General features: G+C 44.4%; 2 protein-coding genes across 3 annotated transcripts in view; both read left to right on the top strand.

The window, feature by feature from the left end:
- LOC103171597 (guanylate-binding protein 1-like) overlaps positions 1–2,318 on the top strand; it is a 30,376-nt gene extending 28,058 nt beyond the window's left edge. Inside the window, exons 15-17 of the mRNA XM_042345201.1 lie at positions 1,629–1,808; positions 1,949–2,004; positions 2,250–2,318. Coding sequence (XP_042201135.1) covers positions 1,629–1,808; positions 1,949–2,004; positions 2,250–2,318 — 305 coding nt within the window. The remainder of the gene's footprint in view (positions 1–1,628; positions 1,809–1,948; positions 2,005–2,249) is intronic.
- Positions 1,997–23,503, top strand: LOC103190361 (trichohyalin-like). 2 transcript variants are annotated; one of them, XM_042345197.1, is made up of 6 exons: positions 1,997–2,495; positions 13,668–13,913; positions 15,898–16,161; positions 17,194–17,583; positions 19,860–19,994; positions 20,855–23,503. In XM_042345197.1, the coding sequence occupies exons 1-6, from the start codon at positions 2,321–2,323 to the stop codon at positions 21,052–21,054; spliced, it is 1,410 nt and encodes a 469-aa protein (XP_042201131.1). In that variant the 5' UTR covers positions 1,997–2,320; the 3' UTR covers positions 21,055–23,503. The 2 variants fall into 2 exon arrangements, with proteins under 2 accessions (XP_042201131.1, XP_007909298.2); XM_007911107.2 differs by having other exon boundaries at positions 1,998–2,495; positions 17,194–17,493.
- Positions 23,504–25,127: the final 1,624 nt, after the last annotated feature.

Below are 25,127 nucleotides of genomic sequence, written 5' to 3'. Positions count from 1 at the left end.
AGTTCTTTTGCTCCTTTTGGTTTCAAGGTTACCAGCTGCAACATATTCTGATAAATACTCGCTTACAATGCTCTCATTTTCGCTCCAATTCCAGTCCGTTTCATTATAATATATCCCTCCATGGCATTCGAGGTTTGGTCTGACCGCAAATGAACGCAGCAATCCAGGTGTGGTCTAACAAGAGACGTAAACAATAATCCTTGTGTTGAGTGACGTAACTGTACAGATGGAGGGTGAATTCTTGGTCTCTCAATGTTGTCATTGGGTTTTTCCAATGTGACATTCACTAAAGTGGGAAAACAGTAAACAGCGAAAATAGCGTGGACTAGAAAGCATCGCTATCTGTTGATGTCCCATGTGTCCACATCCCAGACCAACACGAAACAGACTCAAGCCAGTTTGGAACCTGGGCGTTTTGTTCGACAACGTACTGTCATTTATGCCCCATCAGACGCTCTGCCTTCCCCCGCCACCGAAATATTGCCCCACTCCGCTAATGCCTCACATCTCAGGTCGCCCAAACCCTAATCTGTCACCTAAAGACTCGACTACGGAATCGATTTCCTTGTCGGCCTCCGAGCAATTCCTTCCACAACCCAGAGAGCATCAAGCCTCACAACCCCATCACCTGAATCCTCGCTCGGCTCCAGTAGCAACCGTCACTCAGGCATTAGAATTCATAATGCCGATCAACACGCAAAAATCCCTTCAAATCCTTGCGCTCTGCTCCACTCTGACATTCCGGATCCCTTGTTAAACTTTCTGTATCCGACATCCAGCAGTCTCTACACAGTACTCCAGGTGTTTTCTGACCCGAGCTAAACGCACTGAACCACTTTTCGTCACCCAGAGATGCACAAAATGCTACACGTGCCGTGTCACAGAGCTTTACAGAATCAGGATGATTTATTAGGATCAGAATCTGAAATTCGGAAATCTGGAACAAAAAAAAGTTCTGGTGGCATCTATGAAGAAAAGAAAGCGGTTCAACGTTTCGGTTCCATGGCGTCGTCAGGACTGGGGCATGTTGGGAGAGTGAGGCTTCCAAGTGACAACAGGAAAGGCAGGGCAAGTAAGACAAAGGAGAATATGGGGGGATGATGGGTTAGATAAGTATTAATGATGCGAAACCCAGTGGGCGGGGGTGAGGGGAGAGTGGGGCTTGGGGTGGGTGGGGGGGTGGGGAATGCGTAGATTGCAAATACAGATTTCCTCTATCTCGTCCAGCCTTTTTGTTGCAATATTCCCCACTTCGTTTTCGCGCAGTACTGACGAAATGACATTTACCCGAAAGGTTGACTCACTTTCCTTTGTGCGTACCAGCTGCCTGATCTGCCGAGTGTTCCTATTGACTTCTGTTTTTATATAGGGGAATCCGGGTTGCAGGATTAGACCAGCAGAGCGCAGACGACAGGGTTGAACACTTGATCCCTTACACTGCTCTAATCCTCCTACCAGTTATTGTCGTTTAAACACAACATATGTGTGATCTGAGCAGTACTGCACACAGAACTCCAGGTGTCCACTGACCAGATTTGTACAGAGCACTCCAGGTTCGGTCTGTTTTGTCTGAATATTTGCTTCAACGGCACTTTACTGCCTCGCATTCCTTGTGTTTTAATTTTCAGGCGAACGTGAGGAAGTGGAGAGACTGAAGAGGATGGAAATCCGGCATCGTGATGAGAGGATGAGAGAGCGGAATCGTCATAGTGCAGCCAACATTGAAAACATCATTGCCAACGAGGCGAAAGACAGGATGAGGTCACGAGACAGGAACGCCAATGGTCTGATACATCTGGAGAGGAATTGTATGCCTGGAATATGGGTTCAAGTGCAAGGATACTTATGGCTTTTCATCATTGCCCTGCTACTGGGGGCCCTGATTGTCGCTGCAGTCCACATTTTCACTCAAGGTGTGAGAACTCGTAAAGTTTATATTACTTGTCAGGGATTCCAGCCTTCCCACTGCCGCCGTATCTCAAGAGATACAACTGCCTTCGGAAGGCAAGGGGATGGGGGGCTGGTAGTAGATTCACAGATCAGTAGCGGGGATGAAGGGCTACACCTGACATGGGAGGCTGCGAGGCTGTATTATTTGATCAAGATTCCAGCTACGCAGCACTCCAGTAGAAGTACGTCAAAGTTCTGCGGATTGAGGGCGAATGCTGTAATGTTGTTCAGTCCAGCCTCTGGTGTTCGCTGCCTCACCGATTAAAATACTGAGCTTCTCTTTGTTTCCCCCTTCCCAGCCCAAAACTAGAGACGAGATCTGGTGGAGAGAGCGACGGAGGAGGAGTCTCGCGCTCACGAAGAGCTGATTATGGAGAAGCATCTGAGAGAGGCAAAGATCCGAAATCTGGAAGTGGCACTGGAGGAAGGCAGAAGGAAATTCTTGGAGGAGGATAAAGCCATGGCTCGTAAGCTGCAGGAGCGGCAACGTTCACTGAGAGAAGAGTACCAGATGAAGACTGCAGCTATGGAGCGGCAGATTAAAGGTGAGGCACATCGAAGCCATGACTAACTCTGCCTTCCCCCATCTCTGTAACAGCGCCCAACTCCGCCATTACGTCACCCCTCAGGCCGCTGAAACTCTTGTTCATGCGTTCATCACCTCGAGGATCGACTGTGCAACCACCCTGCTTGTCGGCCTTCCCAATCCCCCCCCCCCCCACCTCTCCAAAGGCTGCAGATAATCCGGAATTATGCATCCCGTATCCTCTGACACACCAAACTCCGTGACGCCATCTTCCCCATTCTCCCCAACTCCATTCGCTCCCTGTCCTTCAGAGGATCCAGTTGAAAATCCGGGTGCTCACCTACAAAGCACTCAGCGGTCTTGCCACACCCTATTATTATGTCATCCTAACGCCTATCAACACACCCGTTCCCTCCATCCTCTCTCCCTCTGGCCTGCTCCACGTCCCACGACACACCCGCCCCACCATTGGCGGGAGAGCCTTCAGCCACTCTGCCCCCAACCTCTGGAATTCCATTCCCCATTCACTGCTCCTCGTCCCCTCCTTAACCTCCTTGAACTCCCGCCTCAAAACCCTCCTCTTTGACCATGACATTGGTCATCACCATTATTACTACATAGTGCAGTATGTAGTCCTCCAAGTTCTGACAAGAACTGTACCCTCAACGTCACGAAGCCATTCAGGAACCTGGGTGGCATGTTTGACCCTGAAATATCCTTTCTCCAGCACATCCTTGCTATGACTGACTCTGCCTACCACCACCTATGCACCACTGTCAGACTCCGCCACCGCCTCATCCCTCAGGCTGCTGAAAATCTCACCCACCCATGCGTCACCTCAAGGCTCGTTTATGGAAATTCCCTCCTCATCGGCCGTCGCATATGTTCCCTTCAACAGCTGCAGATAATCCAAAACACTGCAATTCGTGTATTCACAGGCCTCATTCATCCTGACCCCACCATTCCCACCTTCGCTCGACACCATTGGCTCCCTATCCCCCAGACGTCCGAGTTGAAGATTCTCGTTCTCATTTTCCAGACCTTTCAAGGCTTTGCCCTCTCCTACCTCTCTGACCTGCTGACTTCCTTCCAAAATGGCTGCTACCTACGTTCAGCAGGCTTCGCTCTTCTCCCAGAATCCAGCCTGACATCCCCTACTATTGTTGGAAAATAAAATCTTCTTTTCGAGTTCCAATCAAACACAACTACTGTTTGCAACCAGATTAGTGTCTATTAAACTCCAGGATCCGTCCAAGTTCCCGATGGGCGTGGGCAAGTAAGCACAATCAATCAATTTAATAACAGAACAATACTACCGCGTAATTCCTCCTCGTGGTCGTCTACTTCTGTCTTCTAGGTGTCAGTCTTCCATCCACGGTAGGTACTGTCCCGGGCGCGCGATCTTGGTCTGGCACGGTGTCTTAAGCTTGTGTCCATCCAATCAGGGTGCGGACATTAGGTGACTTGGCCAAAATCATGCTGGGTTCACGTGAACATCTCATGGGGTGTACGTGCCTCAGCACTCAAACACACTGTCCTTGAGACAGTCTGTTATCTCGTGTACGTGTAGGGAGTTTCAGTCCAGCTGCCCACAACACACTTAACTTAAAAGTTAACCCGTTCGCAACATCTATTATGATTCTAACATTATACAAAAAGTGTAAATTCTAACAGTCCCCACCTTGATACCGAATGAACATGAGGTATCACAAAACTACAAAAAAAAGGATATAGTATAAAATCAGGAAAATAATATAAAGTTACACAACCTGGGAGGGAGCATGGTATTTCCAGGCAACAGGGTGGATGGCAGCAACTTTGTCAGCCTCTCCATCATTCCCTACAAAGGGTACATCAGAGGAAACCACACTAGGCATAACGTTAAGAAAAATAAACTTCACAACCGTAGCAGCGCAATAAACGCAAAGCAAGATCACAACAATAATAATTAGCCCATGTAACAGTGAACTTCCAATAGAATCCATCCAAGAATTGGTCCATGCCCAAAGAGATGAAGATGGAGCCTGCTTCAATTTATCCATCTCTTTCCGGATATGATCAGTCAAGCTACTTATATTCTCGGAGTTATCCGGAATATATGTACAACACTCAGACCCAATTACGGCGCATGCACCTCCTTCTTTAGCCAACAAGAAATCTAATGCCATGCGATTTTGCAAAGCCGCTGTCCGAATAGCAACTACTTCAGCGGTAAAAGAGTCAACAGCTTCCCCTGTATCATTTGCCACCTGCTCAAGGATTTTAGCCATACTAATGCTCTCTTGGGAAAGCTTAGAATTTCCATACATGGGAAAAGCAATAGCAAAGAAACGTTCGGCCTTAGTGATGGATCTTTTGTTAATATGGTGGTCACTTAGTAACTTATAGGCATGTCTTAGACCTGGGACAACATAAGCAAGATAGCATTTCCCTGTCCAATTAAGCGGCAGCCATGGATAGGCCTCGGTTCCGCATACAAACTAAGTGTTTTTATACGTAGTAATGTTGGGTCCCAACCTCAGTGGAATCCAAACTTGGTTAAAGAAAGTACCTGTGGTGAGGTTTTTGAAACTGAGGATGGTATATGGCCAATGCCGTAGGTGGGAACACGTATCGTTACCTATCACAAATGTCTGGGCACATTTACTCTCTCCTACAATAAATCCCCCAGTGATATTACGGGAGATGCAGATCTCACCTGAAGGGGGGTTGGGAACCCTTAATGTCGGGGGTGAGAGGGTAATATCATACGGTGGTTGGTAATACCCACGGTATTCCTTTAAACTGTACCCTGCTGATTCCCATCGTTTTCGATCGTCTCCAATAGGAATTGACCAGTCACATGCAGCGGCATGGTTAACATTCGTCTGATGTTGGTTGAAATACTAAAAATGCAGTTAAGCTAACATTGCCAGGAATGACCCTTACTGGTATTCCATGTTTAACAGATGTTGGCATATTAGCGCATACATAACAACTGGACACCTGGTTATTTTGTGCATATCTATAAGCTGTTTATAAGAAAGTATTATGGGGGTAAGCATGGCAGTTCTGGATTAGTAGTATTACAACGCCAAGCACCAGGCCTCCAGTAATTCCATCCAGATCCATATTGATACAGAAGATCCGGTAATCACTCGGTTGGTGCCTGCAAATTACAAATGTAGCATATATTCAATCATCAGTTTATCCTTTTCCCTTGTTTACAGTTTTGAGTTGATTCACATGGTACCATTTAGTCAATTTAGAAGACAAAGGCATGGTAATTAAATATACTGCCGGGCTTGCCTTTTCCAAAATTTCAAAAGGCCCTTTCCATCGCGGGGCAAAAGGAGATTCCTTTTTCCCATACACGCGAACCATGACTTCATCTCCGATTTCATACTCCACATGGATAACAGTAGTGTCAAATTGTTGCTTCATACTTTGTTTCGCCTTACCAGTGTTTGTAGCCACAAACCTGTTGGTTTCCTGTATGATCTTTAACATCTCTTTCAGCCATGTCTCCTCCGCAGTTCCCTGCAATTTAACATTACCCTCTAATTGTTCGAGGGCTTGTTTAGTCATCACTACTGTACAACCTGGTAGCCTCATTAACCGACCTGTCATCGCTTGATAGGCTGAAATGCCAGTAGTAGCATGGGGGGTGGAGCGAATTGCAATTAGACACAGTGGCAATCCCTTCATCCATTGCGTGGGGTGATCTGCACAAAATTTTGACAACAAAACCTTTAATGTGCGGTTACTTCTTTCTAGTACCCCTGAGGATTGAGGATGGTATAACACATGCAATTTGTGATCAATTTCCAGCAAATCCATCAATTTGGTAAAAACTTCACCCGTGAAATGTGATCCTTGATCACTATCCAATATACCAGGGATTCCCCACCTGCAGATCACCTCAAGCAATAAAATGCGTGCAGCAGTGAGCGCTGTGTTATTTTTAGTCGGGAAAGCTTCAATCCATTTTGTAAACTTATCAATAATGACAAAACAATATTTGTAACCACCGGCAGCTGTGGACAATGGCCCAATAAAATCAATCTGAATATTGGGCCAAGGACCCGAGGGAGAGGGTGCACTCCGCAATAACGCTCGATTAGTACATCGATGGGGATTATGCTGGAGGCACACAAGGCACGTCTTACATTGTTTCCGAACGTCATGAGACAAAACAGGCTACCAGACAGAGTGCAACAACTTAGTGATGGTTTTTGAGGGACTAAATTGACCACCAGTAGGATGTGAGTGGTATAATTGAAACATCGCATCAGCACAATCTGAGGAATACATACAGTGGAGATATCGTGCTTAGAATACATGAGAACAGGGGAGGCCAGAGAGTCCAGAGGAACATACAAATGGGTGTGTATGAGCCAATCATATTGTGGCTCAGGATGGATATCAAGTCCAGCAAGTTGCTCCTGGTGCCACTGCACGGCTTCGATGTAAGGCGGGTATGAATTCTGGAGTTTAATCAAATCAGTCAAAGAGGGCGAAGTTGAGATGCTCCTCACTGAGGCAGACGGAAGAGGGGAAGAAATCCATGCTTCTCCATCAAGAGCGGACTGGCGAGCAACGACATCAGCACGATTGTTCCCGTGTGAGTGCGATCCAGTCTTTTGATGACCTGCCACCTTACCAATATACAGCGGATGGGTGCGACAGGATATCTCATCAGCCAGATATCTCAGAAGTGATGCGTGAACCAACGTCGTTCCTGCAGAGGTACAAAAATGTCGGGAAGTGTACAAGGGTAATAGTAACACAGTATTTACAACATAAGCGCTGTCGGACCATATGTTGGTAGCCATTTTGGCAGTGTGGCGTACCGCTTCAACGAGTGCGGCCAACTCAGCATATTGAGCAGAATGTGGTGTGCAGCGGAAACCAATGTCACGATCGGGGAGGATAACGGAAAAACCAGTGAAAGCCTTGCCATCAACATGAAAGGATGAGCCATCAATTTACACATTGGCGACAGAATGCACCGGGGAAGCCTCCAGCCGGGACTTGAGGATCCCAGTATCGCTGAAGTTCAAGCACGGAAGAGGGCATGTATGCTGGTCACCGTCATACAACATCATCTGGGGACTGAGGGTAATCGGACCAGTAACAACCGATAAATCAGCAGCAGCCAGAGTGAGAGCCCATTTAGTGAGTCTTTGCGAGGAGACGAGCGTATTGCCCGGTCGTTGCAGGAGACGAACGGGGGTATGTGGAGAGTGACGAATAATCTTCTGGAGTCCAGTGATGTATTGAAAGGAGGTGACTGCCCAACACACGGCTAAAAGGTGACGTTCACACGAATCAAACTGTTGCTCCACACCAGTGAGAATGCGAGATATGTATGCAATCGGTGGGTACCAACCTTCAAACTGGTGAGTCAAAACAGCTGCTAATGCAGTAGGATCTCCGGCAACCTCTAAGTGAAAAGGCTGATCATGCTGGGGGTGCACCAAAGCAGCAGCCTGCAGCACTGCTTGTTTAAGTTGAGATACAACTTCCGTATGTTCATCTGTCCAGTGTTCACGGAGATCATCAGGGATATCGCCTTTAACAAGGTTGTACAGTGGCTTGGCCAGTTCAGCAAATTGTGGGAGAAATTGCCTTTGGTACCCCACCAGTCCAAGGAAGGAACGAAGTGCAGTCTTGGTCACAGGCAGTGGGAGGCGCTGAATGATGTCGACCTTATGAGCATCGGGTCGAAGTCCCTCTGCATCCAGTTGTACACCTAGAAACGAGACAGCTGGAACACACAACCGTACCTTCATGGGGTTAAGTTTCAATCCAGCCTGAAGAAGCACTTTCAATACCCGTTCTAGGAGAGTTTGATGAGTTTCCTGAGTATCAGAAATCAGCAAAATATCGTCAACATATTGGAGAATAATTGTACCATCAGGAGGAACAACATTACGCAGTGCCTGAACCATACGTTTGTGAAATATGGTCGGAGAGTTATGGAAGCCTTGAGGTAGAACTGTCCAAGTGTACTGTTGACCATTGAACGTAAACGCAAACTTATGCTGGTCCTCTGGTTTCAGAGGAATGCTCCAGAATCCAATTGAAATATCCAGAATCGAGAACCATTTAGCAGTAGAGGGGATGTCTTTCAGAAGCTGGCTCATGCCACTTACAACTGGAGCACAAGCAGGTGTAATTTTACTAAGCTGCCGATAATCAATGTTTAACCGCCAGGAACCATCAGGTTTCCTAACGGGCCATACAGGGGAGCTAGTAGTAAATATCCCTTCACGAATCACACTTTGTTCCTTTAAACTCTCAATTGTGGCCTGGACATAAGGTAAACTCTCTTTAGGCAAAGGGTATTGTTTACAGGGCTGGTGGGTGGGACCATTAACCTCTTCAGGTACTGCCATCCTCCCACAGTCATGTTTGTGAGTGGTTAGGAGACCTGGAAACTGGGATAATAATGGACCAATCCAGGGGTGACTTGACTGAACTGGAGGGTACGGGGTGGGCTTTTTAATAGCGCACACAGCATGCCGATCTAATATCTCACAAAACCGACCCTGACCAGGATGTTGATCTAACCATAAACAATGATTAGTATAGTCAAGCAGAGCTTTCCACGAGGTTAGTTCATCGCTCCCGAGGATACCAGGTTCAGTGGTTACATTTACAGCAATTGGCTGTTTTAAAACAATTGTTGCTTTACAAGTCAATTGTACAGGCAAAGGAGGCAACACTTGACATACACAGGGCTCCCAGACACACCAGAAAATTCCAAACATTCACCTGTGAGGGGAGGAAGGGTTTGGTTGTCAAAATTAAGCAGGGTGACTTTAGAGCCTGAATCTACCAAAATAGCATGGACGGTCCCGCACACCTTCATGGATATAAACGGCCTTGGTCCCTCGCATTTCTTAAAGGGGACACACAACCGATTGCTCACTTGGCTGCCATCAGGGTGTGGGATCGAAACATGTCATTGAGGGCATGGTCGGTTCCCCTCGACTATAGCCGAGACAGAGCCACCTCAACGTCCCGGATTATGGCCTAGCTGAGTCAAGATTCCTTGGGTTAACTTTTGCTCCAGGTTCCTCTCCCATTGCTCATAATTTTGCTGCTCTTGATCAGGTCTGGGGTCAGCAGAAAAGCTCTGCCTTCTCTATGCGCGGGCTCTGCGCCTTGTTGGACAGTCCGGAGTCCAATGCCCCCATTTACCACAGGTATAGCACATATCCTTTGATCTATCATGGTGTCCCTGACTTCGGGGCTGCCCTCGGCTCGGACCATTATTCAGTTGACTCCATGGCTCTCGCCCCTCCACCTGCCACACAGATTCTGTCTTTTCAGTCTTAATAGTTTTCTGAATAGCCCCATGACAAATAGTGGCTGCTCCTATCAGTTGATCAAAAAGGGAGGCGGGATCTAAGCCTAACCCCATAGCAGCAGAGGTATCTTTATTCAATTTCCCTAACCAGCATTTTTTATAACTAACAGAATTCTCGCATTGTTGTCGATTCATGGCATTCTCCTGATTAGCCGAATATAACTGCCACAATCTGAGATGAAAAGCCAGGGGACTCTCGTTTGTCCCCTGCTTACATGAGGTCAAATCTTCAAGGGGGTTGGAGTGGGCAGCCAGCGCTCGCCTCACCTCTTCCTCAAAATCCTATAAATTGGCCGGGGTAACGACTCCGCCTGGGATTGTACGAGGGTCTAAAGACCCTCGGAGATCCGAGCTTAACATTGCCTTAAGTGTCCTAGCATAGTCGGCGGGAGTTAAGTCAGCGTTATCCTCTTTCCAAGTATCCCATTTCATTATCCAGGTTTGCCGTGGGGTTCCTTGAGTTAATTTGGACCGCAGCTGAGAACAATACACTACCACATCTCCCGGGCTCAGGGAGGAGACAATTTCGTCCCGGCACCCAGCATTCCCATTCGCATTGGTACGCCGTGAAATGCTGACCAGACAAACACGACCCTTTACTAGGGGTGCCGCTGACCCTTCATCCTCATTGTACTGTACTACCTCTTCATCCAACTCTCCCCAATTCCAAGCATTATTATCGTCGGCATCCTGACAAACCCCATTTATCACAGGCTTAATGTTGCATACTGCTGCTACTAACGCTTGTCTTCGTTCGTTATCTTCCTTCTCTTTCTCTTTTCCTTTCCTAAACTCTTCTAACTCCGCTCGCTCCTGCCTACCTATTTCTTGGCAGCGCACTGCTCCCCTCAAATCATCATTTTCCTGTCCCAACCCGGCAATCATTTCCTTATCTCGCAACCGTTCTTCCTTAAGCTCCTCGACCTCTCGAGATTTAACAGCCGTTAGATTTAAAATAGCGCCTTGATGGTTATAAATTCCCTGCAGGGTCGTATATATCTCAGTCATGTCTTGATTCACACGTTCTAAGTCCCTTCGCTCTAACTCCCCGCGCTCTTGCTGAGCGTAGAATTCCGCCTTGTACTTTGCTGCCTGCTCTCTCGCTTCTTCCAGATCCTTCTGAAATCTTTCCCTCTCATGCTCCTGCTGGGCATGAAGATCTGCCTCATGCTTAGCAGCCTGTTCTCTCACTTTTCCTAGCTCCTCCTCTAATCTTTCCTGTTCACATTTTTTCTCCTCCTGCCATATGCGTCTTTCTTCTTCTAGGTGTTGGCAACTCACGAAAGCCCAGTATTTCAACAAAACCTTCTTCTTGCTATCGCTCAACCTTCGCGGAGAGCCTAACTCCTCAATTTCTCCTACTAAAGGCTTATACCCTACAGCGCCAGTTGGTTGCGGAATATTCTAACCATTTGCCCCTAACTTCAACTTCTGAATCGTTTTAATGAGCTTCCTTTCAAAGTTCACAGCGCAGTCACAACCAGAATTATTTCCCGGGACCATAGTGCCAATTACTATCGGTCCTGGTCCCTCTCCTTACCCAAGGTAATAAAGGGTTTCCTTCCCTCAGTTGGGACTAACTTAACACCTATAGGGGAATGACTAAAAACTAAACATAAACCTTCGTCAATGCTTGATTGTACTTACTCTGTCCAACTTTCCTGAACGATCCTGCCGACTACGCCAAATTGTTGGAAAATAAAATCTTATTTTCGAGTTCCAATCAAACACAACCACTGTTTGCAACCAGAGTGGTGTTTATTAAACTCCAGGATCCGTCCAAATTCCCGATGGGCGAGGGCAAGTAAGCACAATCAATCAATTTACTAACAGAACAATACTACCGCGTAATTCCTCCTCGTGGTCGTCTACTTCTGTCGTCTAGGTGTCAGTCATCCATTCACGGTAGGTACTGTCCCGGGCGCGATCTTGGTCTGGCACGGTGTCTTAAGCTTGTGTCCATCCAATCATGGTGCGGACATTAGGTCACCTGGCCAAAATCATGCTGGGTTCACGTGAACATCTCATGGGGTGTACGTGCCTCAGCACACAAACACACTGTCCTTGAGACAGTCCGTTATCTCGTGTACGTGTAGGGAGTTTCATTCCAGCTGCCCACAACACACTTAACTTAAAAGTTAACCCGTTCGCAACATCTATTATGATTCTAACATTATAGAAAAAGTGTAAATTCTAACACTATCTGTGGTCGACCTTTCAGCCTCTCTGACCCCACCACCTGCAACTGCATCCCATCGCCTCGCTTTCACACTTGACTGCTTCTTCGATCGTGCCTTCGATTCCTCCCACCTCTCTGCCTTCCGTCACCCATACTCAATCCTCGGGTCCTGACCCCTGACTGTCCAGCGCCTTGGGACGTCCTCCCGATGTTAACGGCGCTGAACAATTTAATTTTGTTGCTGTTATTGTACAGCTTCCTCCAAGTGTGGGCTGATCTGAGCAGTAGAATGTGCTCCAGGTTTGATGTGGCAAATTGTGTAGATTGAATTTGACGTCTGGGTCTCGGATTGCTATGATATTTTCATCATCCATTGTGATAAATTTTGTATTCAATATTTAAATATTCATGAAATAATGCGCAAAATTACGATGTCAAACAATTGTTTCCTTTGTTACAATTCATCAGTCAATATTAATACAGGAAGTATCGGACCACTATCAGCCGACACAATGACGCTAGTAACCATGTTTCTGGGGGGAAATTAGTTTTGATCAGTTACCTCACCCTGTTAGAGCAGCTGGGAGTTGATCGTTTCCGTATCTCACTGTTGCTGACACGCACTCCTTCTGTTATACCGAAAAATCTCTGCATGGAAAGATTTCATAAGGTGGTGGAGTTTGAAGCCGGTTAGTGCAGCCATAGTTCAAGACTATCTTGGCCAACCTCTCTTGTCGAATTATCTGAGGAGCTTACGAGCACCAGAACGAGAGTCGGACATTCCTATTCTATTCTATTATACCATGACTGATCTGTACGTCAAATTCAAATACCGGCCTTTGCCTCATAATCAATGTTAACCTGAATTAACATAACTCTATCCAAGATAGTTTCAAATTTTATGGTTCAATGTAAATTGTGAGGGATACAATTCTAGATTTCTTCTACCTTTGATTGAAACAATGCTTCCTTAAATGGCCTAGATTTGATTTCAAAAAGGATGCACCCTTATTCTGCACTCCTCAAGAGATATACAGTTTCTCTGTGGCTAATTCTTTGAATAACCTTATCAATTTAAACAAGTGAATCAGATCACCTTTTAACCTTTTAAATACACGAGAACACAGAACAGGTTTATGCAATCTGTCCTCATAATTTAACATTATAAGCCCTGGCATAATTTTCGTAAATCGCACTAGATAGTGTAGGGTATGTGTCGTTAGTCATTAGTTTAATGTATTTACCAACGAGCGGTGTCAAAAACAAATTGATAATCCTTCACCACAAGAGACACCACAATAAGTACCAGTCCTAAAATCGTACTCAAGTGATAGGAATGTTTTATTTGCTTGGGAAGCAACCTTTCACAGAACGATTAAATCATCTCTCGATGCCTCACTTTCTCCTATTCGCTCATAAGAAGTAAGGAATGGATAACAATGCTATAAGAGATGTCACAGAAAGCAAGGAAAGACCACCAACTCAACCTGTTAATGAGGTCAACTTCTCAGTCCAGAGATACCGTTATAGTTTTAGACAATTAACAATGGAAACATTTTACCGTTAACCAGACTCCTGTGTTACTGGTATTTGCCATCTCACACAAGTTGGACGCTGATAACAACATTGACGTACCCTTTGTTCCACCGTACCAGCCCAGCACGAGAAACCAGATCTGATGGTCAGAGTGAGGGAGGATGAATCTCGGGCTCATCATGCGCTGATTGAGGAGACCCGTCTGCTTGAGGAAAAGATCCGACTCCTGGAAGCGTCTCTGTTTGAAGAGAAAAAGAAGTCGCTGAAGAAGCCGGAGGCCATAGCTCATACAATGCAGGAACAGCAACGTTCACTTAGACAAGAGTTCCAGGAGAAGGCTACAGCGATGGAGCAGGAGATTAGAGGTATAGCTTTTTTGGTAACTGAGGCCTGTTGGAGTGCTGAGGCCTGTGAGAGAGGGTAGGCCTGTGAGGGAGGTGAGGCTTGTGAGGATGGTGACGTTTATGGGGGACGTCAGGCACCACGGTTGGTGAGGCCTTTGGGATACCTCAGCCTGTTGGGGAGTTGAGATCTTTGCGGGATGTTTATGCACGTTTCGGGGGACAATGGGCAGAATGGATGCATTGGACATTGTGCTGTCAATCCATCATTTATTTCATGCAGGTTGAGTTGGTATTTCATTCACTATCATAGAATCATAGAACTATACAGCACAGAAGGAGGCTGATCGGCCTAATGTACCTATGCTGGCTCTTTGAATATATCTCTGAAATCGATCCCACTCCCACACACTCTCCCCATCACCCTGCAAACTTGTCCACCACAAATTATTATCTAATTCTACCTGAAATAATGTTATCGAATCAGCTTCCACCACCCTTTCAGGCAATGCCTTCCACATGCGACCAACTCGCTGTTTGGGAAAACGGCTCCTCCGCTCCCTTCTGTTTCTTCCAACAACTTTTTTAAATCGGTGCCCTCGGGTTACCGACCCTCGCATTAGTGGAAATGCTTTCTCGTTGTTCAAGCAATCGATCCCTTCATCATATTCAAAACTTCCATTGAATCTCCCAGTAACTTTCTCTGTTCCAAGGAGTAAAAGATTAGCATATTTTTCCTCCCCTCATAACTGAAGTCCCTCCTTCGTGCAACCATCAGGTAAATTTCCTTTGCACCCTCTCCAACGCTTTGACATCCTCCCTAAAGTGCGGTGCCAAGAACTGAACACAGTCTGTAACTGAAGCTCAACCAGTTTTTGTTATGAAGTTTCGTCATAACTTCCTGACTTTTGTATTCCATGCCCCCATTTTAGAAACACATTTCCCGTATGATTTTTTAATAAATTTAACTACACGTCCTGCCACCTTCAAACATTTACTTACATGAACCCTAAGGTTTCTCTATTCCCTCAAACCATTTTGGAATCTACCATCTGGATAATGTTGCCTCTCTTCATTCTTCCTCACAAAATTCATTGCTCCGCATTGCTCCAAATTAAGCTTTATCTGCCACACGTCAGCCCATTTTTCCACTCTTTCTATATCGTCTTGCAATCTGCTACTATATTCTTCACTGTTAGCTACAATATACTAAGATTGCATCCTCTACACTGCAAGTAAACAACACTAAAATGGGAAGGAAGTAAATAGCAAAAATAGCGTTGATGTGAGAGAAAGAGAGAGAGAAAATATATTTCCTCACTCTGACTGAGACGAGCAGAGAGCGGACGACAGGTTCTATCGCATCATCCCTCATATTCTTCTCAACCTCTCTAAAATTCATGCTCTTCTAGCGTAAAACAGATTTGAACGCAGTACTCCAAGGAATAGTCTGAACAGAGCTGCATGCAATCCTCCAGGTTTGTTCTGATCATAGCTGTACACAGTACCTAAGGTACCGTCTGATGAGAGCTGTATTTTGCTACACAATATTGGGCATATGTCACAAATGTACGGTACTTACTAATGAGGGGAGAAAAAAACCTAAATTGATAATTCATCACCATGATAAATACCAGAATACCAAGTATCAGTCTGCAACATGTTCTCAAGGGATGCCAATCTACATTGCTTGGAAGCAACCTGTCACAGAATGTTGAAACAATCTCTCGATGCCTCCGTTTCTCATTATTAGCACTTTCCAAGCAAGAAATTAAGGTATTCTTTCATCAAGTCTATAAGAGATGTGACAGAAACCAAAGATATAACACCACCTTAATTTGTTCAACAATCCGCATGAAATATCCTTCACAGTCTAGCGAGGCAGTCACAGTCTTTGACCATTTACGATTTCAACTTTTCCTGACATCCGACTCTTGTGTGACTGGTACATGCTTTGTCACACTGTTTGGATACCGGTAAAAAGACAGACATTCCCGTTGTTTCCCAGCTCAACACGAGAAAATAGAATTGGTGCAGAGAGAGAGAGATGAAGAATCTTGGGCTCACCAACAGCTGATTCAGAAGACGCGTCTGAAAGAGGAAATGATCCGACACCTTGAAGCGAATCTGGAGGAAGAGAAACGGATCACACTGGAAGAGCAGAGAGCCACATCTAGAAAATTGCAAGAGCAGCAACGTTCACTGAGAAAAGAGTTCCAAGAGAAGTCTGTGGTGATGGAGCGGCAGATTAGAGATGAAGCTTTTATCAGAGGTAAGGCACGTGGGGGAGTTGAGGCATATGGATGACGTGAGGCCTGTGGGGTAGGATAATATAAGTTTCATTGTGACTGACCGAACTGGAGGCCTTATACTTTTGCTTCTGGATCAATACGCTATTTCGCACAGAGAGTAATGATTTGTCTCAACAACAATAAATGACTAAATAATAATAATAATAATAATAATCCTTGCATTTGATATAGCGCTTTTCACGTCGGGAGGACGTCCCAAAGCGCTTTACAGAACACACTGCCAAGTGAATTGACTGTATATTTGTGGGCGAACGCGGCAGCCAATGCGCACAGCAATGTCCCACAAGCAGTGGTAGATTGAAAATGACTAATTTATTATTGTTTTTGGTTTTGGAAGGATTATTATTAGGCTCTGTGTGGAGTAAGGAACTTGCCCGAGGTTTCGCCCTCTGCCTGGAATTGAACTCAGGTCTCTTACTTGCAAATCGAGTTCTCTAACCACTGAGCTACAGGACATTAGGAACGCACTCCCGAGAGAGAGAAAGAGAAAGAAAAATCGGTCTCTGTCTGAAAACACCAGAGAGCAGGCAACAGGATGTAACAGATGATCCTACCAACCTGTCTCCATTTCATGCCCTTTCATGACAACACAGTTTAACAACAATTATCCGTGCATTTGGTTTAGTGCTTTGTCATAACTTCAAAGCATTTCAAATTGCTTAACTTAATTTACTACAAAATTAATTGACTGCATAGTTTGTGGACGTAAGGCAGCAGTTAATAGCACATAGCATTGTCACCGAAACGTTCGTGGATTGAGTGACCAAATTAGTTTTATTTATTTTGATGGCATTTTTACTCCGCACACTACTTATACGATGCACACTACTCCAGGTGTGGTATTTCAGAGCTGTACAGATTGACCATGATATCTAGGTCTCCGAATGCTGTTACCGCGTGTAGTCCAGCAGCATCTGAAGCTGCAATTGGCCGCCTCACACTGTTTTGACACTCATAAAAACACTGATTATCCATATGTTTCCGCATCACAGCTCAACAGGAGAAACAAAAACGAGACGAGAGAATTATTGTGGAGGAATCTCGGATTCACAAACAGCTGATTGAAGAGAAGCATTTGAGCGAGGAAAAGATCCAACACCTGGAATTCGCTCTCGAAGAAGAAAAACTGAAGACATTGGAGGAGAAGAAAGCCACAGCGAGTAAATTGGATGAGCTACATCGTTTACTGAGCCAAGAGTTTCAAGAGATGACTAAAGAGAAGGAGCGGCAGATTAGAGATGAAACTTATGGTGGATATGTGGCCTATCGGAGAGGTGAAGCATGTGATGGAGGTGAGGCCTGTGGGAGATGTGAAGCCTGTAGGGCACGTCAAGCCTATGGGGGAGGTGAGGCCCATGGGGCAGGTGAGGCCTGTGTGGAAGGTAAGGCCTTTGGAAAATGTGTCATGATTAATAGTGTTAAATGGATAAACATAATGGGTGGCTCAATACAAAAAAAAGTATTTTAATTGTATTACATTTTGTTGATATACCCATTTTATTTGTCTGCCCATTGTGATCAATGAAAGGCAAAGAGTAATTAAAGCAGTGAATGTGGTGTGTCTGGAAATCCAGAAGACCTTTATAAGGTGCCCTGTTAGGGTCTAATAGACAATCAGTACATATGGAGTTATAATAGACGTTACAGAATGGATTAAAAAATGATGAGAGAACTGATAGGAAAGAGTGAAAGAAAGGAAACTCCTCATTCTGGAACGAGGTAGTGAGTGGTGTTCCCCTGTGTAAAAATCGCTACAAACATGCAAATATAATATACAAATTTAGGAAGCGTGGTGTCAAGATTTATTGACGACACCATACTGTGGACATGGTTGACAATGAAGGGGATTTCAGAAAAATATAGTAAGGTGTAAAGAGTCCAGCAGTATGTGTTGAAAAATGTCAAATTAAGATTCACCTATGAACTTGCAAAGCAGTTCACTTCAACAGGAAAAATAAAGAAGTGTTCAAGGTGTTGGCCACCATAGAGGAGCGGAGGAGTAAAGAGATCTGGAGATTCATTTCCACACAGCTCCAAGAGTAGCTACTAAGCCGAACAAGGCTACAAGAATGCCAATGGGAATTTGGTCTTTATTATCAGAGGGATAGATTGTAAAACTGAGGAGGTGATGTTGAATAAATGCAAATCTTGAATAGATCACCTTTGGAGTATTGTGTCCAAATTCACTTTCCACACTATAAGACCGGTAGAACTGCGAGGGGAAGAACACAGCGAGGGTTTGTGAGGCTGATACCAGGGCAGGTAGGTTAGACTGGAGAGGTTACGCCATGTTTCGTTGCAGAAAATATGTCCAAGTGTGGATTTAATGAAATTATGTTTAAATGTTCAAACTTATAAAAAGAGTTCGATAAGTTTAAAGTAAGTGGAGCTTTTCCTCCAAATGGAGACTCTGCAACCAGGGGACACCAATATAAGTTAGAAACAATAGGATCCACAAAATAAGTTAGGAGGAATTTCACGCATTATATAGTGAGAATGTGGGTCTCTCTCTCTGGAACAGTGTTTGAATCAGACTGCTTGAACGAGATTGATCATGTGTCTCAAAAATATAAGCATCGCAAGTATAATTTGAGACATTCAAGGGGAAGCCAAACCTTCATATGAGTGAGAGGGGAACTTAAGAGTATAAGCATTGTGTGAAGATTAGGAGGTGAAGAACCCTGTTGTAAAGGGTATTGCATATTCGTGACCCTGTGGTGAAGTAAGGACTGACACAAATGTTGCACAAAAATATAGATATTTATTAATTCAGATAATTAAAAGCTATAAGTAATTAAGGGGTACACTTTTATGATGCTAATGCATCCACGTAGAGTACATTACGATTTAAGTTGATCTAACCAAATGCTGCGGAAGAGATAGAGGAGCAATGCTCAATGTAGTGTCCATTTCAATGGATATTAAAAAATGTACTCAAATATTGTTGAATATTTCATAGTTAGACCACTCCGAAGTATGCAGGTATTATCCTATGTCCAGTCACCCAAATGTATGCAGGTAGTATTATAGGTCCAGTATAATAACGCGAAATTGTACAGGTATTATAATATGTCCAGTTTAAATCGTAATATTGACCTTTCTTCTTTAAAAGCTGGAATATGGTTAGCAACTCCAAGTTCCGATTACTTTTTCTTCTTCCTCCATTCTTTCTCCCGATTCTCTTTTCGAATTGATCTCAGTGGGTACAGTTAGGGACGTGACTATCACTTATTGTATGTTTCAAGATGGTTCCTTTGTGAAAAATAGCTCTTTGCAGCTCCAGACAGTTTCCATGAGACAATGGCTGACAAGAAATGCAAAGCGTTTGTTTTTTATAAGCACTTTTGGTCTCTTCGTTGAGAACGAACTTTTGCGAAGCTCTTCACAACCAGCTCCCCTCACATCAGTTTGAACGTATATTTCGATTATATAAACATCCCAAATATAGATTGAGAAATTATTCAGCAAACTAATTACAGCATCTTGCACTGTGAAGTAGCAACACAGGTACAGCCTTTGTGGATCGTGCAGATTTATTCTGTGCTGTGCAGTCTCTACAAATAATTGCAGAAGTAGAGATTTCCCTGGGAATTGGGGTCACGGGACATTGCGGTTAGAAAATCATGAACATCTTGATTTCCAACTCTTCTTGTTGCAGATTCTGACGCCTCATATCATCTCTACCAAATGGGGCTGATCTCAATTCTCTTGCTCCTCACAAATCCGGGACTGTGGCTCTGGCGCAAAAAACAACAGACAATTCTCTCCGTTCAAGTGGGTCTGTCAAAGAAAGGTAACGATGTATAATGATTTAGCAAAGAGGGCCCTGATAATGATTTAGTGAGCAGGGGTAACATGATGATGATTCACTTGGGAGGGCTTGGGAGATGATGATTTACTGAGGCGGTTAGGGTGATGAAAATTTAGTGAGGAGTGTTAGTATGATGATGACATAGTGAGGAGGGTTAAACTGATGCTAATTTAGTGACGAGGACTAGCGTGGTGATGACCTGGAGTGGAGGGTTCTGATGATGATGATGATGATTAATGGGAAGGGATAAGATGACAATCAGTTAGCAAGGAGGGTCAGGGTGATGATTTAATGAGAACGGTTAGTAGGTGTCAAACGTGGTGCATGATATTTCACATTCTGAACTTCAGACCCTATCGTAAACGCTCGAATGTGGTTCTACGTTACTTGTCCTGATGTGGGACAGCCCGTTGATATTCAGTACAAGGCTAAAAAAAATAATGGGAAAAGGAGTTTCGAAGAGTCTGTTATTTTACCAGGATTCCCACCCAGCGCAGAGCTTGGCCTTGTTGTTTATTGGAGTCCTGCAGCTCAGTGGTTAGAGCACTCGCTTTGCAAGTGAGAGACCTTAGTTCAATTCCAGGCAAGGCGAAACTTTGGGCAAGTTTCCTAGCTCCACACGCCTAACAATAACCCCTCCAAAGCTAAAACCAATAACAAATTGGACATTTTCAATCTACGACGCTTCGTGGGACATTGCTGTGCGCAATTGGCTGTCGCATTGGCCCACAAATATACAGTAAATTCACTTGACAATTCACAATTGGGAGGTCCTCCCGACGTGAAAAGCTCTATATCAAATGCAAGGATTATTATTATTATTATTTGTTTTATTTCCGCAGTGAATCAAGTAACAAAATGGCTGAGTAGGAAACACAAAAATAGCCCTCAAGCGCTTAAATTCCGTGATGTTCCACTGATCATAGAGAAATCACATTATTCACTTAATGTGATACATAACGGTGAGTATGTGGACGTGGGGGCGAGTCCTTGGGGTGACCCGAATGTTTTACCATCATCTCCTGGAACAGGGAAGGAATAATCACTCCCATGTTCCTCATTCTCCTGAAACACCGGATTCAGCAATAAGGGGCCAGTCTGGCTCAATTAGCGTCACTCTTCCTTCTAAGTCAGATTTTGGGTTGAACCTCATTGTGGAGGCACACTTTAATTACTAGCTCTTCTGAACGTCCGACGTGGAGCAGTGACAGGTGCAAGAAAAACTGAGAAATGGAAATTCTTCCTCTTTGGATTTGGCTCTCTCCTCGCCGCAGAGAATCTCCCTTCATTTATGGGGACAAAAGTCTTTCTTCGTAATGGAGCTTGCAGAAGTGAACATTCTTTGACTGGGAAAATGTTTCCCAAAGAGACGGATGAGGTTAAAGGCTGATCCTTTTTTAACTGTTAATAATGAGAGTCTGTGTCTATGACAGTGGGTGTATTAGCACAATATGTATAGGTAATAGTGGGTTTATTATCACAAGCTCTGTATGTAACAGTCGGGGAATTATCACAGAGTCTGTGTGTGTAACTGTTGGGGCTTTATCACAGATTCTGTGTATGTGACAGTGGTGGGGAAGCTGGGGTTGGAATATTATCACAATGTCAGCGTATGTGACAATCGGTCGCATATTACCTACTGGAGGCAGTATCACCTCTACAATCTATATATAAAGGTGAAGAAACAAAAAGTGACCAAACATCCAAGGGCAAGACGAGCTGTTCACTGTGCACTGAGGCTAGCGAGCCACACTTCCATTTTGCTTTCCACACACTGTATGAATCATTTGTTGTGCTCGGATCGCTCGACTAAAGTGTAGCGTTGATACTCACTGAATTCTACATTTCTGGTGGTGGTGGGACTTTATTCGGTTGTAAAGTCACACCACATCTTGTACCATTTCCCCATCTCTCTGCTCCAATTTGTCTTTTCCTAGTTTCGCTCTTACGTATCCAAAAGAGGCCACTTCATTTCCGCCAACAGATTCTCCTCCCGCATTTTCACGTGTTATATTACTCCTGGCTATAGCCTCGGTCCTCTCTTCTTTTATGACTGTATGCTCTTAGTTGTTCATCCGCAGGCATGAGGCTAACGTGCTTGCTGATTTAAAGTGCGTGGGGATAACAACAAACTCTATCTCTCTGCCTCCTCCTCGCTACCAAGACCACTGCTATCAGACGTTCAGTCCTGGATAAGACCTAACTTTATTGAGTTCCCACACAAGAGAAAGAATCTCCTGCTTGGCTTCTAACAACCTCCTCATTTCAGACAAACTTCACCTCATGGAGTCAGGGTGGAACCTCGGTGACAATTTCCAATCTCAACTGTCCTTTAAACTCCATCTGTGTAACATCGCCTGCCTCCACTATTACCTCTCCCCCAGGCTTCTGAGACCATTATAATTCTGATAATAGTCCGTGCTTTTGTCACAGTGATGTATTATATAGTCGAGATATCTAAAAGCGCCTCAGATGATATAACGGAAACTGAATTCAGGTGTCCATGGGCAAAATGCGGCATCCAATGAGCGCAGAGTAGTTTTGCATAATCAGTTCAGAAATGAGTGACTACTTTGTTTGGGGGACTGCTGGTTGGGAGACATTCCCTTCACTTTTCAAGTTGCGCCATATGAACTTTAACATATGCCTGAGCAGATACACATGATCTCGGTTTATTGTCTCACCGAAAGGAAAGCACCTCTGAGAAAGGAGTGCCGATTCAGCACTGGTTTGCAGAGTCATCTAATATTTTATGAAACCAAGTCCCGATGTGCGATTTGAAAAGAAGAGTTCTACCACTGAGCCAGGCTGGCACACGATTTATCCAAACTTTCGTCATGTTCAAGCTTGACAACGCCAAAAATCTGCTTGTTGGAATTCCCAATTTTTCCTTCGACAGGCTCCATAATAATCAGAAATCTAACGTTCGTATCCTCTCCCACAACAGGCTTCATGACTGTATTGCCCCATTCCTCCCCCTGGTCCACTGGCTCCCCATCCCCCAGAGCACAGATCTTAAGATGCTCGTCTTCATTTTTAAATCCTCAACAGTCCCATCATACATTGTTGAGCTTTTAAAACACTACGTATCAGCCCGCTGCTTCCGCTTGGTAGCAATGGCCTGCTTCATATTCATCATCCTGCCTTCCTAAAAGCAGCATTCAGCTTTCTAGAATTCTATCCCAGATTCCCCTCGTCTCCTTCAAGATCCTTCTCAAGAGGGTACTTTTTATTTACGCCTTTGGTTATCTCCCCACGCCTATGGTCCCACGTTTCCATGAATCCAACCTCCAACTCAGATGCAAACCTGTGACTGCAGCTCTTTGGGACGTCCTTCTGATGTGAAAGGTGCTATTAAGTAGATGGTTATCAGTTTTAAGTTTATTGCTGGACATTGTGTGATAAAAAGTGAAGTTTTATACTGCTTTTGTACTTTCTTATAACAAAAATACCATTTGTTTCCCTTCATTATAATAAACGATTATTGGATCATTGGTGGTTGTTGCAGTCTCATGATTTATGGTTGACTCGGGAAGGACGGTTAGGAGGGGAAGAGATATACGACACAACGATCAGTTACACCATGGAACAAAGAGGGATTTTCACGACACTTCACCCTGCACAGCCTATCACAGTCTATCCCTCATACCACACCGACAATCTCTGTCTCTAACAACACAGCTTGTCACAGTATGTCCCTTCACACCACCAACTGTTGAGTTGGAAGGGCGGAGATAAGCACCAGCTCTCTTCAAACCAATCAAGGTGGATTCCAGGCATAAGATGTACCAATTTGTGTACACAAACTCGAACTCCAGGTAAAACCTTGAAGCATCTGTCGCCCCAGAGTTTCCACATCAGCGATTGGATGGATATCTGCCTTCAGTGTTGTGGTAGGATATGCACTGGACAGTGTATGATGTGTCAGCTACTTCATGTTATCGAGGGCCAAGTGCAACTTCTATGCTTCATCCAATTTAGCATATGAGCGGCTTTGGCAAACCGATATGCCTCCAATCCGACTCTAGAATGCTCAGCGATAGGCATGTGTCGGACTGAGCCTTGCATTGCATTTCTAAGTGGCTTCCTCTGTTATCCATGTATATTGAACTCCTGTTCCTGGTCAAATATAGAGTACACAATGAGGAAAATTCCTGACTGTTGTGAATGTTACATTGATAAAAGTGTTCACCGGCTTCGATTGACATTGTTACTCAAAACCTGCAGGAGACAGTGACACGGGGGTGTCGTGGTGATGTTAGACTTTGAGAGAAGTGTGCATTTGTGGATTCACTCCCATCTTTTAAACGGTTTCATATACATTTTCACAATAAAGGGGAGACTATCAACTGAATGAGGCTTAAAGTGTCAATATATAATGAAATGATCTTCGCTTGACGTATGTATAGAAAATATTACCTATATGGACAAATGAAGGCAAACTCTATTTGTAGATTAGTGTATGTCACTTTACAGAGGTCAATTGCGGAGTGGAGCGGCTAACGCTAAAGAGAGTGGTGGCAGATAGGCTGAAAGACTTATGGCGGGTTGGACAGGGCAGGGCAGGAGACATTAAACAGGCAGCGTAAGGAATCATATCATTTCGTAGGGTGTAAGGAATCTGCACAGGTCGGTTGTGGCAAAAAGCGCAGAGGGCTTCAAAGGTAACAACGAGGCTATGATCATTCGGTACCTGGTGACAATGATCACCTGGGGATATGATGGTGGCTTTGATCATCCGGTGGCTATGATCAACCTGTTTAAAACATGGAAAGTCGTGCTTGTATTAAAGATTTCTTAAATAGTGGTTGCAATCGGTTTCATTCCATTCGGCAGCCATTTCCCAAACAACCTTTTATATTTCTCTTCCAGATGCTTAAGAACTGATCACTGATCAGGAAATATGAATTAGTCTCAGCCATGTTTTAATGTTGGGCATGCATCGTCATAACTCCTGTTTGTGGAATATCTACGATAATCTGTCTTTGTTGAGGAATTTAGTATTTTAGCTTGAATTGTTTGAAATCAGCAGATTGCTTACCACAACATTCCTGCACCTTTGTGACCAATGTAAAACTGTTTTGTTTTGTTGATTTATTCTTAAATCTACAACCT

Source organism: Callorhinchus milii, unplaced genomic scaffold (genome assembly GCF_018977255.1).
Source record: "Callorhinchus milii isolate IMCB2004 unplaced genomic scaffold, IMCB_Cmil_1.0 Scaffold33, whole genome shotgun sequence".
In the NCBI taxonomy this organism is placed as follows: Eukaryota; Metazoa; Chordata; class Chondrichthyes; order Chimaeriformes; family Callorhinchidae; genus Callorhinchus; species Callorhinchus milii.
The sequence above is the reverse complement of the archived record's forward strand: the minus strand, read 5'-3'. Positions and strand labels throughout refer to the sequence as shown.